This window comes from Anoplopoma fimbria, chromosome 19 (assembly GCF_027596085.1).
Source record: "Anoplopoma fimbria isolate UVic2021 breed Golden Eagle Sablefish chromosome 19, Afim_UVic_2022, whole genome shotgun sequence".
Classification (NCBI taxonomy): domain Eukaryota; kingdom Metazoa; phylum Chordata; class Actinopteri; order Perciformes; family Anoplopomatidae; genus Anoplopoma; species Anoplopoma fimbria.
Genome location: NC_072467.1, coordinates 19,765,340 through 19,780,366, shown reverse-complemented (window position 1 = coordinate 19,780,366; position 15,027 = coordinate 19,765,340). Strand labels below are relative to the sequence as shown.

The 15,027-nt window shown below is 41.0% G+C and overlaps 2 protein-coding genes across 4 annotated transcripts; both read left to right on the top strand.

Moving 5' to 3' along the window:
* The first annotated feature begins 1,835 nt into the window (after nt 1-1,835).
* On the top strand, nt 1,836-6,104 carry tmpob (thymopoietin b). Its single transcript, XM_054620026.1, has 7 exons — nt 1,836-1,992; nt 2,158-2,398; nt 2,951-3,068; nt 3,388-3,543; nt 3,691-3,800; nt 3,888-3,988; nt 4,118-6,104. Exons 2-7 carry the CDS (start codon nt 2,165-2,167, stop codon nt 4,500-4,502), a joined length of 1,104 nt encoding a protein of 367 aa, XP_054476001.1. The 5' UTR covers nt 1,836-1,992; nt 2,158-2,164; the 3' UTR covers nt 4,503-6,104.
* A 3,343-nt stretch (nt 6,105-9,447) lies between these two features.
* LOC129107850 (L-lactate dehydrogenase C chain) lies at nt 9,448-13,148 on the top strand. Of its 3 annotated transcripts, XM_054619438.1 has the most exons (8): nt 9,448-9,502; nt 9,904-10,040; nt 10,873-10,990; nt 11,169-11,342; nt 11,435-11,608; nt 11,690-11,807; nt 12,258-12,381; nt 12,981-13,148. In XM_054619438.1, exons 1-8 carry the CDS (start codon nt 9,448-9,450, stop codon nt 13,146-13,148), a joined length of 1,068 nt encoding a protein of 355 aa, XP_054475413.1. The 3 variants fall into 3 exon arrangements, with proteins under 3 accessions (XP_054475413.1, XP_054475415.1, XP_054475414.1); XM_054619440.1 differs by lacking the exon at nt 9,448-9,502 and having other exon boundaries at nt 9,903-10,040; XM_054619439.1 differs by lacking the exons at nt 9,448-9,502; nt 11,169-11,342 and having other exon boundaries at nt 9,912-10,040.
* The last annotated feature ends 1,879 nt before the right edge of the window (nt 13,149-15,027 follow it).

The following is a 15,027-nucleotide window of genomic DNA, read 5'->3' as shown; positions in this document are numbered from 1 at the left end:
TTTTTCAGGGGCCATGACTGTTATGCTTGAAGAGGCACTCACTATGTTTCTTGGCTCACTCCTTATTTTCTGTATAAATTACATACAAAGAAAGCTTAAGAGGTGTTTCTCAAGGGCTCAACATTTTTATGCTTACACTCCATTGGCAAATGTACTATGGAAAAGCTGAACTATACTTGAAGTGCTGTATTTTAGTGTGGTTTGGAGCTGAGGTGGGGATCAATTGCCTGGTTTCTGCAGCAGCATCCCAGAAAGCCCCAGAGAGGCAGGTCTGAAGGACAGGTGGGGAGCCACACAGTGCCACCTCAAACCACTGTCCCCACGACGGGAAGGGGGAGGCCCCACCACAGGGTTAGAGACCAGCATGCCCAGAGACCCAGCCGGTCAAACACTGCCATGTCTGTGTGCGAGTGTGTAGGTCTGAAACTTGCAATTATTTTCATTGTTGATTCATCAATAAATTATTTGATTTAATTGGGGGCTGTGGGGGCGGTTGTGGCGTAGTGGAGAGCAAGGTAGTTCTCCAATCAGAGGGTCGGTGGTTCGATACCCGGCTTCGGCAGTCGGTGTCCTTGGGCAAGACACTTAACCCCAAGTTGCTCCTGAAGGCTTGCCATCGGTGTGGACTGGATGTTGCATGAATGTTAGTTAGAGTCTGATGGTGGCACCTTGCATGGTAGCCTGTCATCAGTGTGTGAATGGGTGAATGATATGTAATATACTACTGATTGTAAGTCGCTTTGGATAAAAGCCTCTGCTAAATGACTGTAATGTAATGTAATGTAATAATTTAGGCCACACGATGTCAAAAAATACTGGAAGATTTGCCTGGCTCCAGACCTCTGAACTGCCGTCCTTATCTTGTATTTGTTCGGCTATAAGGTGATATAAAATGTCAAATCAGTCTGATTATCAGGCTACTACAAAACTGTCTAAGTTGAAGTCTTCAAATGCCTTGTTTTTCAATTTGCAATAATATAAAACAGACAAAAGAAGCAAATCCTCACACTGCAGAAGCTGGAAGCAGTTTGTGTGTGTTGAGGGGGACTAGAAGGAAGTGATTATTGTGTCATTGTTTGCTTTTCTGTTGTGTTCTCCCTTTATCCATTATTTGATCATTTTGCTCTTGACATATATGAGTTAGTCTGACCACCTCTGTGCATTGTTCTGTTACCACGTCAAGGTTGAAATCAAAAAGTGATCGTGCTGATGCAGCCTCATCTTTTTTATTTCCTTCTGCTTTCCCCTCGATTTAATACATTTTATTTTGTAGTTTGCGCACTTATTTCTTCTTCTTCTCTCTTCATAACCTTGAGTTTGCTTGCCTGCTGGCTTAATATTGACCATGAAACCTAAAATAAGACTAAACCTTTGTTTCTTTTAAATAATGTGGATCATGCTGCCCTCCTCTGTTACAGAGGCAGACTTCATCTACATGACCTCACATCCACTCAACGCCACACTGTGCAATATGAAAACTGATGAAACTCTAGTTATTGTTATGAACCCATTAATGCATGGCACAAGCATGGTGCATGCTGAAACTACTGGTGTATTAAGTCGCCATTAACATTGTCTTCTCGTCACGCAATGCGACTCAATTTAATGAGTTAAACTTGCATTTGTCTACGTATCAAAACAACAGCTTCAATAACGCCACTTATTTAAAAACAATAGTGTAAATATCGCGGGGGGGATTTAAGTTAAGTCGCTTTATGTGAACACGGCCTGCTGTTTCTTTGTGGCAGCGGCCTGCACGCCGAGCCTGCCATTCTCAGCCAGCCAATCAGAGCGCAGCTTGCTGGGTCGTTCCAACCAATGGCGGGGCTGCTTTTTGTTCGGCCCTGCTGCGACCGCGGACAGACAAGAAGCGAGTGTCCCGGGTTTGAAGCTAAGCTAATTCAAATCTCACCGCAGCGACTTCGTTTTGATTGTTTAGCATCCTCAAACGTGCGAACGCGTTTCTGTTTCGGGGAAAAAGCAGAGCTACGTGTGAGTATTGAATCCGGCGGGCTGAGACGCAACAACAGGCCTTTAATTTTTGGGGAGAAAAAAGCGCGCTTCTGGGCTGCTAAGCTTGGGTTGGCCGCGGTTACGCGCCAGTCGTGTTTGACAACAGCGCCATTCGGTCACGTTCCCGGTGTGTTTGTGTGTTAGCCGCAGCATGGCGGAATACCTCGATGACCCGACTGTTCTCACCAAAGAGAAGCTGAAGAACGAGCTGACAGCCAACAATGTGCCACTTCCGAGCGGAGAGCATAAGAAAGAAGTGTACGTGCAGCTGTATCTGAAGAACCTGACCGCGCTCAACAACAAGAGTCCGCCTGCAGACGCCTTCTCCAGCGACGAGGAGCTGCTGCCTGCACCCGTGGTGTCCAACAAAAGTCGGTCTGGAAGAGTGAGTGTGTTGTGTTTGTATTTGGGAGTCATATGCATGTGACTTTATTGATAAAAAAAAAACACGTTTAGATTATGACTTGTGTAAAATAAGATAATCTTTTATTAGGATTACAGCAGCATAGAGGATAGTGCAAAGAGACAAACAAGATTATTAAAAATAAATAAGTATTATAAATGAGCAATAAAAAAACAGTAAAGAATCCACAGTAACTGGATATTATACAGTACCAGTCAAAAGTTTGGACACACCTTCTCATTCAATGGTTTCTCTTTCTTTTTGTTTATTTGTTTTTCTACATTGTAGATTAATATTGAAGACATCCAAACTATGAAGGAACACATATGGAATGATGTGGTAAACAAACAAATGCTCAACAAACCAGAATATGTTTTATATTTTAGATTCTTCAAAGTAGTTGAATGAGAAGGTGTGTCCAAACTTGTGACTGGTACTGTATATACAGACAGAAACTATTATGACTATTGTATTGCACAGTGTATTTGTATTGCATAGGTTTGATTATGATATGGAACTTAACTCTTTCTGCAGAAAGCTACCAAAAAGACAGACAAGCCTCGCACGGAGGAAGTAGAGGTGACAGATCTCACTGATGAAGATCTAAAACAACAGCTGGAAAAACATGGTGTGGAAACAGGACCCATTGTTGGTGAGTTTCTTCAGGCCATGTGTCAGACATCTGTGAGAACTTCTCAAACATGGGACAGAAGGTTAGATTGAAGATATTTAAAGATGCAGAAAAATCAGATTAGAAATACATTTATTGGCATTATTAATACATTTAACAAGAATCCTTTAAATGTGGTTTGTTTGTTTTTGACTGGCTTTTAGACAAAAACATAACGGATATTTGCAAACACTGGTCCCTAAAGCATTACTGTGTGTCTAAGTAATCAAACAATGATGTATAAATCCTATATAAATATGTAATTTACCCTATTTTTGCCCCTCCACCCCCATCGATTCAGCCACCACCCGTAAGTTGTATGAGAAGAAGCTGCAGAAGCTTTTGGACCAGCCTCCAGCTGAACCTGAAGCTCCTACAGACGTCACAGCTCTCCCCAAGGCAGACAGTAACCAGAACGGCAACACCAATTCTGACCATTACAGTGACAAGGAAGATGGTGAGTTCTGACCACACTTTACCCATGAGCTTTTTTAAAGTTCACATCACTTACAAACTGCCCCTAACGTGGCCTGACTACATCTGTATGTTTCCTTTTCTTAACTTCATGTTTCACTGTTGTGTTAACATTACATGTATTTTTCAGAGGAGATTGCCGCCCCTGAACCAGAGCCAGTTCCTGTGGTAGAGAGGCCTGTGAGAAGCAGAGGGAAAACTCCAGTTACCGTCAGAGCCAGCAGCAGACGACAAGCCAAGGTGAGGCACATTTTGCCATTTCCAATTTTTTTACGATAGGAATATATTTTAATTTTGTATTAACATTTTTTTATATTAACCTGACAGGTGGTGGAGGAAATTATTACTGAAGAAACTCCTAAGAAGGCCAGCGAGAGTGTTGTTGAAGATATTCTTGCCAATGAAATAAACACACCAACAGGCATGAGGTAATAGGCACACGAATCATGTGCTGCAAAAATTTTAGCAAAATGTTGCCTTAAAGTTGAACATGAAGTGGCTCTTGGGTTAATATGTATTTTTGTGTCCTGAAAGTTTGGTTTTGTTTCCCCGACCAGTGCGACCCGCAGGCGTCCGATCCGAGGGGCAGCTGGTCGACCGTTAAAACCGAGCGAATACTGGCTGGACGAGTCCCGTTTGCAGCACAGCGTCCACACTGAGACCCGCTCTTACTCTGAGTCTTTCTCCAGAGGGGGCAGCTCCGTCTCCTCCACAGCGCCGGCCCGACGAGGCTTCCTGTCTGTGTTGCTCAAGCTCCTGCTCCTCGTTGTCGTGGGTGGTTCTCTCTTCTACGCCTACCAGAACCTGGATGCCGACCGCATCAACACCCTCAAAGGCCTCCTGGACAGCGTCGTCGTCGTCCCCCTTCAGGGCGTTGTGAACAACGCAGCCACCTACCTGGGCATCGGCAGCAGCGGTGCTCCAGAGGGCGCCGGCAAGTAAGGACCCTCAGCAGTCTCGCTCCACGCCCACGCCACCTCCCTGCCGCCTGCCACAGCACACCACAACTCAAGCAGCAAACTTGGCTCACTTCTTCTTTTTAGCCACATGGTTGGACAAAGGTTGCAGATTTAATTGGAACGCTGAACTTTCTCCTTTCTGAACTTTGGCTTTCCTCCCACCACAAGAGGAAAACGGTAGCTTCTGGATAACACTGTTTTGTGGCAGTCAGAAGAGACTCATTTTAATGTTGATTTGAATCTGTGAATTGTTTGTGTCTTTGTGTGTAATTAACCCTTGTGTGTAGGAACAGGTGCAGAATGGAGAGGCCAGTTTGTCCATGCATGGTTGTAGTTTTTGAAGGTCATACTGTAGTTTCTAACTCTGTGCCAGGTGTTTTTTCTGATGGTGAAGTGCCTGGACACTCTTAGCACGTAGTGCCCTCCTATTTTCAAGCACAAAGCAGTGCTTCTACTAATACCAGAATGTTACGTGTGTTTCCTGTATGAATTTCAAAATTTGCTCTGTAGCTATAGAGTTAGGTAGAGTGATTCATTATTTCTATGGTGCTCAGGTCGATTCAGCTGAAATGTTTTAATGTGGTCTGTGCTGGGAGGAGACACATGGAGTGATCAGGTCGCATCACTGCATGAGGAAAATCCGCCCACGGTCAGGCTAAGGTAAAAAACAAAACGTTTCAATGGCTTTCGATCACGGCTTAAGTCATTGTATATGAGGCTCTATGACTAGAATTATGTGTATTGTTATCCAGATTTTTACTGTTTGAGGAAGAATAACTTTTACTTTTCGGATCTCTTATCAACTTATCAATTTACAAACAAAATTGTAAAAGAAACAGCTTTTTAGTTTTGATTATCTTCCAATTATTTGACAATTCCTCCTTAAGGAAACTTAAATTGCAGTGTTCGATCATGGATTATTGATTTGCCAGTCCTGCCAGTGTGCCCGATTGAGTTTACATGCTTTGGGTTTTAGTGCTCTGTTGTGCTTTTTTTTTTTTTTTTTTTGTTCTGTTTTAATTAGATTTCTGATCCTTCAGTCCTTTAAGTAGGATTGGCTGTTACAATGCACCCACATAGCCCAGCTAACTGACTGCATGTGTCCAGACATGGAGGATCGGCAAAAAAGACACATGGAGAAAGTCGATCCTTTTGGGACAGTTAATCAAGCTATTCTCTTCAGAGCTCTTTGGCTACTTCTGCCTGAGCAAAATTACCAGACATAAGAGAAGGTATATTTCTCTGTAAGGGGTTTGTTTACCTGCTGGGAGAGAGGAAGCAATCACTGGAGGTGATGTTGGGGGTGGGAGGATTTCTGTGGCTTCTTTGTTTCTATTTTGATATTTTTCTAAAATGGTATGTTCAACTTTTTATAGCACATTTTAAGCTAACATTTGAAAGCAATATGTAATACATGAAAGTGATACTGTATCTTAATTTGAACCTTGCTGACTTAACACAAATGAGTCATTAACAGGCAGCTCTCCCGCAATGGACAAAAAACGACGGGTTATGTGGGGAAGGATTTGTAATCTGTTTATTTATGATAATGTAGACAGCGTATCATAAAATAAACGTGGCTATTACCAGATCACTTTTTTTCTCTGTCTTCCTTAAAACTGTTGCAACACATTTACAATGCTTCTTATATTCCCCAGTAATCCATACTTTTTAGGATTTTAGAAAAAGAATGCCATTGCCTCCCATTAATTTGAATGTGGATGTGATCACAAGAGAGTATCATTGCTGCTCCTGACACAAGTCACATAATCCATATGGGGTAATGTAGAAAATGTTTTTAAAGTGAATATGATGTTTAGTAAAGGGAACATTTTCCACCTTTTTATGTGGATGCCCAGTCAGCATTTTGTCTGACTCAAATAAGATAATTAAGAAATGTGCAGGCTTACAGCAGCATAGAGTAAAGTGCACACAAGAGACATAGTAGAAGAAAGACAAGATAAAAATAAAAAATGAAAATAAAAAAAACAAGTATTATAAATAAGCAATAAAAAACAGTAGAAAATCAACAATAACTGAAATATTATATTTACAGACAGAAAAAACTATTTTAACTATTATTGCACAGTGTAATGTATTGCACAGGTTTTTATTGTCATGTGTCATGTGGTCTGCTGGGAGCAGAGTTGGTTGTGCATAACCGACTGAATATCCGAGTCAGCCAAAACACTGTAAAATGTATCCTATTCCATAACATTCTCTGCACTCATATTTTGGTGAAGCCTCTTCCGCTGTTGGAAACAGCTAGTTTGCAAAGAAAATTAGGAAGTTCTGTGTTTTTATCTGCATCTAGAGGCGGCGACTAATAATCCAAGCTGAAATAGCAGCCTGTAGTTCTTCCTTCCATCCACCTACATCACTGTCATTTTAAATGATGGCGCTAGATGCATAAAGAACAATATGATTTACAGCTGCAATATCATCTTACTAGGACGCACTGAGGAATTTATTGCTACAATCGACTACATTTATCAACACTGATTTGACATCCACATAAAAGGTGTCAAATATTCCCTTTTAAGTTGGTTGAAAATGTCACGTGACTTGACTCAGTTAATATTCTGAATATTCAAAATACATTCGTTTTATAACCAGCTCTGTTGTTTATCATTTTCTGAGGTGGACGACATGACTGATTGTCAACAAATAATAATTGCCAATATGTATTTAACAGAAGGCTAATGGTGATATTGGGTGTGTGTGATGTCTCTCCTGAGTTTTTTCCTGCAGTGGTTGTGCTCCATCATTGATTCTCCTCCTGCTGGCTCAGTGGTACCTCTGATTAACGAAGTAATTCAGCGCAGCATTCAGTGAGCACATGGCACTCAGATTTAAGGGTGAGTTAATGAGTGAAACCAGTTGTCTTTGGTAACACAGCCAAATAAGACACACCCCCTGAAATCAAATCTGCTCTGGAGCAGCTCAGAGGCTCCCAGCAGCTCCCTGGCTCTGAAGTGTTGGACTCATTTTCACACCGCATCAGCCCTTCACCTAGACCTTAAGCAGTGCAGAGAGGCTGTGAGGCAGGTGCCTAATCGATAATCAAGTTGCGTAACATTAAGAATTAAAAATAAAGTTGATGTTTTCTTTATGTTGGTTTGCACAAAAGGCCTAATCCTAATTGTTAAATGGTCTGGTTATTTCTTTTTAACCAGGAAATTGTTGTTGTTGTAGATGAATGTGCACCTGCTGACCGAGGTTACCCTTGGAGTGCCAAACTGAGACTTTGCATAGGATGGAGAGGCTTAGTCAATTAAATCCAGCAGACTGCAGCCTGACAGCACAACATGAAGAGGAGCAGGCACTCAGTACAGCACACCAAGGTTTTGGTCTGACTGACGTGTTGGAGACAGGACGAGGACTTGCACTCAAAGTGACTGGACCCCCAAGACAACAGGTGAACAGCCATGATTTCCTTTGTTATGTGAACATTTTAAATATCAGCAGGAGGCACACAGATCTAGACTGGATTTGATTGGATTTTGTTTTGTGTTACATTTGTCTAATTTGGGAAAGGATCTGCTGTCTGACTGCTTCCGGGTCTTCATACAGATTTTTCATCACTAGTTGTAACTGCTTCCAGTTTGACTGTTTATCTCGAGGTACACGGAAACCACTGTCACTTTTTTTAAATCTAGAAATATATACTATATATATATAAAGATAAACTGATTAATATTAATTTGGGAAAAGTTTCTTTCTTGCTTGTAGTTTTATCTGGGTCCTTGTGGCTCTTAAAATAAATATCCAGATAAATGAAATATCACGTGTTGCCACACAATCAATTTTACACATTGTATTGTCCCTACAGGGTAGAAGTCATACTGACATTGTCTGTTCTGGTGCATAATGTGTTGTCTGGCTCCTGCACCGTCTGTGTTCAAGTTCAAGGGAGACTTAACCTCATCAGCCACATACAAATATTTGACAGGTTTCTACACAACAGATGTTTTATCTACAATTTTGCCTAAAAAGGTAAATTCTCTGATGATACTTTGGTTCCTCGATTATTCAGGTACTAACCATGTTTTTATTTAGCGCCATTTAAAGTCATGAACCCTACTGTCCCCACTGTGACCTTGCAGGCTAAGCCACCTCTTTAACCACTTGTGTTTACATGCACTGAGTGCACAAAGCTTTCTCTTGGTAATCTAGTCTCACTCAAGGTTTAATGAATGGACTGTTTATCTGTGCACCTTCAAAGGGACTTTCATCCTTCTTCAGAGATGGCAAAATCTGAGGGCAATAGATATTTTTTGCAGATGTACACTGTCCTTCACAATATTATGATTAATTTCAAGCAGTAATGTTATGCACTGACAACAGTTGGAGAGTGCCTCTTGTTTTGTCGTATCTCCATTTTGCAACATAAATATGCAATGTGCTAAAAATTCGGTGACAGAGAGATCATTCATAGTTATTACTAAACAGTGGCAAAAATATATCCGTACTAATGGGAGAGCAAGGACTATGTAATATACTGAATTTATCCAGAGACAGAATTCTAGTAAAATAATCTGTAAACTACTTCCTTTACTGTTTATGACAGAGGTAATGTATAATTGTTCTTTAGAGACATCCTATTAGATGCAAGGTAAATGTTCATCTGTAGTTCAGGTGCAGCAGATGGCGGCATCGTTAAGGGATTACAGTAACTCCTTTAACAGTCTGCAGTCCGTCAGTCAAGTTTGGCATCAGATTATAGAGCTCCGTCCTCCATTTGGGGGATGAGGACGGTGGGGGGGAGAGGAGACCGGCCCTCAGTCACATGTGCTCCGAGCTGCAGCTGACCGGATACCTGCCTCGACTGTCTGGTTTGCACAGACTGTAACAGTGGGAGGTGGATGTGGATGCGGAGGGGAACGCAGCTCTGTGGGAACACACCTTAGGTATCCGTTCACTTTGCCATGCTGATTACATGTTGGTATTTATACCTCGCAGCTCGGAGCCTCGCCAAACAATGCAAGTATTGCTGCTGTTTTGTTTTGTATCTGGCTGCTTGTCATTTCAAGGTGAACTCTGCAGAAAGATAATGTGTGAGACAAAACAAAGCTCAGTCAGTCAGTTTTCTCTTTTTTGGGGGTAATTGGTCTAGATGACAGAGAAGTCATGCTTACATTAGTGCTACTGAGACAAATGTCTGTCTTAATATTTAATCACTCTACACTCTAGAATATAAAATGTGACGTCCTGAATGCAATATTTATGAAGTTTGAGCACGCAGCTTTTCTGGATGCAGCACTGTTTCCCCTCAGTTGTGTCTGTACATAGTGTTTGTCATTTATCTGCAGTCAACATTTTATTCTGACCAGGAACATTCTCCTCTTCCTCCTTCCTCCCTTTCTTTACTGTACTCTCCTCAGCACTGAACATGGCCTCAATTCTGCAGAAGCTGATCACCCCGCTGTTCAGCGGTCCTCCTGAGCCCCCCAGGAATAAAGTGACAGTGGTGGGAGTGGGCCAGGTCGGGATGGCCTGTGCCATCAGCATCCTGCTCAGGGTAAAAGCTCCACTGGTTTTGGCCTGAGATTACCTTCATGCCTGCTGGTGTCACAGGACAGGGTAATACTCAGGCTTTCATCCAGACTGACACCGGATTATTACTGATCTCTTGGTGTCTGATCTGTTATCCCTCCCCGGTCCTTGTTGAGAGGCGATGACAATGAATGAAATATGTAATTGTCACCAAAGGGGGTGGATGTAGCTCAGTGGGTAGAGTGGTCGCTTCCCTCTGTCTGCATTTTAAAGTGTTAAATGCTGAGGTCAAATTTCATGTATTTATCTTTATACATATGACCATTGAAATAAAGTTTAACTCCTAGCACCACTTTCTACTAAAACAGCTATAATTGGGCTGCAGCTCTCTGTCTGTATGGAAGTAATGGCAGCAATTTTACCTTACTGATGGACTCCCCAATGAAACATTTTAACAGCCATTATACTGTATGCAAAACTGGTAAATATAGATTTATAATTTATTAGTGACCAATTATATGTACATCTTGTTTTATCTGAAGAGAAAGTTTTCAATTGCGAGCAATCCGGTCTAACATCAAGCAACTCATGCAGTAATATTATATAATTCTATTCATAATTTAAGCTCTATATATAATTGAGTATCTTCTGTGTTAAAGTGGTATAAAACAGCCAAAGCAATTTATAATTATGCCTTACGGGAGAACATACATGCATAAACCTGTGGTTTAGAATGACCACTGGATGTACCAGGTGGAGGCCATGCTACAATAGTGTGTCAGGTATATATTTAGTCCCTAAAACAAACAGCTTGAATGAGTGAACTGTATTGTTCTGAAGTTGCCTGATGTTTGCAGGAGCTGGCTGATGAATTGGCCCTGGTGGACGTGATGGAGGACAAGCTTAAAGGAGAGATGATGGACCTGCAGCACGGAAGCCTCTTCCTCAAAACCCCCAAAATAGTCGCAGACAAAGGCAAGTTTATGCCTCAGAGCATTGTGACTCAATCATTTTGGAATTAAAAAATAGCCTAAATTTTTACCAGCTGTGTTTTTTTTTAATCTTTGATTATATAAAGATACCCTGGATTTAGATAGGAATTAGAAAGTGAGGACTCTTAACCATTATGACAAATCTGCTCCTTCTCTTTCAGACTACTCTGTGACAGCGAACTCCCGCATCGTGGTGGTGACGGCTGGAGTCCGTCAGCAGGAAGGAGAGAGCAGGCTGAACCTCGTCCAGAGAAACGTCAACATCTTCAAACACATTGTCCCTCTGATCGTCAGATACAGTCCTGACTGCACCATCATTGTGGTTTCCAACCCAGGTACTCGCCAATTTCTTCACTCAGTTTTTTCTCTCTTACACACAGACATACAGATTCCACCCTATAATAATGCTAACAACACTCTTTAACAGTTGATGTGCTGACTTATGTTACCTGGAAACTGAGCGGCCTTCCCAAGCACCGCGTCATCGGCAGCGGCACCAACTTGGACTCAGCGCGCTTTCGCTTCCTGATGGCTGACAAACTGGGAATCCACCCCAGCAGCTTCAACGGCTGGATACTGGGAGAGCATGGAGACACCAGTGGTGAGGATCTGTTGGATTTCTGAACGTTATTATGTCATTGACATGTGGACGAAGGTCAATGGTTTCAGCATGTGTTTCTAGTGCCTGTGTGGAGCGGAACTAACGTGGCAGGAGTCAACCTGCAGACGTTGAACCCGGACATCGGCACTGACAGCGACGAGGAGAACTGGATGGAAACACACAAGATGGTGGTGGACAGGTGGGCCGCGGTTCCTTGACTGGTACAATGTTTTTAGGTGTGGTGGTATCTGAGTTAAATACTAGTATGAAAATAATTCTCACATATCAAAAACTGACAGTGATAACTATTGACCTATTGACTATTGATACATTTTATCCATATTGCCCTCAATTGTCACCTGTTTAAACGAGCATTGAATTGGTATGAAAAAAGGAGTGAAAAAGTGAAATCATCTTATTATCGAGGACAAGACATGAGTTAATCAGCTCAATCAGCACTATCTCTTTCAGTCTCTTTCATCAGCGTACGGGACAAAAGGATCAGTCCTGAGTGAAAATCTGCGTCTAAGAGTGTTGTTGTTTTTTATCAGTTTACTTCTAGCACTTCTCGTCTGCATTCTAACCATTTAAATCAGCTGGCAGTCTGAAAAATGTCCCTCAACACTAAAGCAGTGTCCTGTCCTCTCAGTGCCTACGAGGTGATCAAACTGAAGGGTTACACCAACTGGGCCATCGGTCTGAGTGTAGCTGACCTGACAGAGACCCTCATCAGGAACATGAACAGGATTCATCCCGTTTCCACCATGGTGAAGGTAAAGGATGTAGCAGCATCTAAATCAGTGGAACTTAATTACTTTTATGTTACTTTTTAGCATTAATGTTTTGATTGATTTGGGATTTTTTTTAAAGGAAGATTTCATTTACATAAATTAGAAAAACATTTTCATGATCATATTGAGTCTTAAATTTAATTTGTAAAACAGAATCGGCATCAGTAGCTGATAAAATACAATTTTAAAGAGATATTTACTTTTTTTTAAATGTGAAATATAAATTCAGTTTTACTTATTCAAGCTCAATTTTCTGAAACCCATTGAGCTCTCAGTGACAAACAGTGGAATTTGTTTTCAGTTCAAAAGGGATCAGTTCACAGAGTCAGCAGCATTGATACAGACATCAATTTAATATATGTATTATTATTATTTATTTTTTGTTCACTGGGTGTCACATTTTTAGACAGGTGTTAAAAAACAAATCAAGTAATAATGTATTGTAGTTGGAAGTCTTTGCATCCAGGTTCAAATTGTGGGTTTATTTGCAGCTTACAATTTCTTTTTGTTCAGCCTTTTCAAATTTAAGCACAATAATTCACATTTCTGCTGACAGTCAGGTTTTTGTTCGTTGTGTTCAGGGCATGTATGGGATCGGTGACGAGGTGTATCTGAGTCTGCCCTGCGTGCTGAACAGCGGCGGTGTGGCCAGCGTGGTCAACATGACCCTGACCGACGACGAGGTCGCCCAGCTGCAGGCCAGTGCCAACACGCTGTGGGACATCCAGAAGGACCTGCAGGACGTCTAACTGAGCAACAGGGGGCGATGCAGCCCTTCCCTCCAGACATATTATCACACTGCAGTCACTAAAGGCCACACAGCACCACCTTCAACCCACTGCTCTCTGTAGATTCACAGGAGTTTAATCCCATCAGATTTAGCTGTAGGTGTCAGTTTGTGACATGAACTGAGTGAAACGCTGCTCTGACTCATTTGTCCTCGGCTGTGTTGCAGTTTGGGACCGTGTGTCACTCATGTCGCTTTGGTGTGTAATAAAGCAAGTTTGTTGTTGCTTGAACAGTAAAGTGCACGTGTTCAGTTATTAAGTAGTAAAGCAAAAAGAAACAGCTGCACTGGAGGTTTTATCTTTAAAAGGAAACAAATGAAAACTTAAACAAATCCTATATCACTGAAAGCTCCTCAGGTGATTTTATCAGGACGTGGGTACATTTTCTGATTCACAGTCCTACAGTCAAAACATTTCTTGGACGTTTTATCACAGACATTAATGTGCAAATGGATGAAATTCTGATAAAGAAAAAATTCTTAAATGTTATGATTAGATGAGCTTTTTAATTAGTCATCTCAAATAATGTGTATTACACCACTGGAGTGAGATCTGATCCATCTGTATATAAGGAAAGACATGTGCATATGGTTAACAGGGGAATGCTGACTTTGATCACATAAGGGAAACATCGTCATGGAGTTTATGTATCCATGGAATAACTGATTTAATACGGTGCATGGTTGTTGCATAATATGAGGGCCTTTCTTGCACAGATAGTTATGCACACAATGCAAAGAAACAGATCATTTGAAATTTCCTTCCACATTTATCAGATCCTCATTGTAAACATATCAAATTAAACCCTTTAAAGAATGGGTTGGTGTATTCTATTCTATTTTAGTTTAGTTTATTACAAAATATGAATGTTCAGCTGGGTTAATTTATATGTGACCTCCAGTTAGTGATGTTTACATGGTGAACATCTTCCAAAACTAATAAAGCTGTTTATTTTTCATACACGTATATAAATACACTTTTATTCAAATTTATGTCAATTAAAACTCTTCTTAGCCGGTGACCTTTGATTGACTCGGTCACGGCGAGTTCATGCTGCCATTTCCAATAAAACTCATCGGGCCACATCTCTCCGACAGTGTGATGATGAATGACTGAGTGATGTTTAGCACGGCGTTAATCAACCTGTGGTGTGAAATACTTAATTGTTGCCCCAAGCTGACACAGGCTTCTTTTTTTTTATGTTCTTAATAGATAAATTGTACAACTTTGAAAGGAAATCCCTCAACATTGAACACACAGCTCAACGACAAGGCAAAGGAAAATGTATTTATGTAGCATGTTTTATTACAAGTAAACTCAAACAGCGACATGTAACACAAGAATACAAGAATGCAACAAAAAGACAAGAAAAGAAAAAAATATCTTCACACTTATTTCAAATTCAGCTCTTCTTCATCATTGTAATTATCTGGATTGCCTCCATCTGAGGAAGAAAATAGATTTTGAAGGTTTGGATAGAAATCTTTAAATTGCTGTGTTGTTGATAACTTTGAGGGTTTTTACCTCCTTCAACAGCTCGCTGCAGAAGCTCCAGAAGAATGGAAGACAAAGACAGTCCAGGTCCATCAGGGCTCTGGTTGTGAGTCACTGCAGAGACACACGGCAAAGACATTTAAAATGAAAAGTCCTGGTAAACTAAATACTTTACAAATACTTTATAGATCAGTAAAATCAGTTCCCATTAACAAGAGCACCTTTTGGGAAACAAAATCGTGACACATCTCTATTTCTGGTAGAAATTTAAGAGTAAAGTCAAGCTATAAATGTCAATAGGTTATTTAAAAACTGTAATAAACCATCTTTTATGCATTTCAACATG

Bases quoted from the DNA above. Each gene is read 5' to 3' on its own strand.
- tmpob (XM_054620026.1), top strand. From the start codon at position 2,165: ATGGCGGAATACCTCGATGACCCGACTGTTCTCACCAAAGAGAAGCTG. The intron at 2,399-2,950 runs GTGAGTGTGTTG...CTCTTTCTGCAG, and splicing joins ACAAAAGTCGGTCTGGAAGA to AAAGCTACCAAAAAGACAGA. The intron at 3,069-3,387 runs GTGAGTTTCTTC...CCATCGATTCAG, and splicing joins GGAAACAGGACCCATTGTTG to CCACCACCCGTAAGTTGTAT.
- LOC129107850 (XM_054619438.1), top strand. From the start codon at position 9,448: ATGCTGATTACATGTTGGTATTTATACCTCGCAGCTCGGAGCCTCGCC. The intron at 9,503-9,903 runs GCAAGTATTGCT...TACTCTCCTCAG, and splicing joins TCGGAGCCTCGCCAAACAAT to CACTGAACATGGCCTCAATT. The intron at 12,382-12,980 runs GTAAAGGATGTA...CGTTGTGTTCAG, and splicing joins CCGTTTCCACCATGGTGAAG to GGCATGTATGGGATCGGTGA.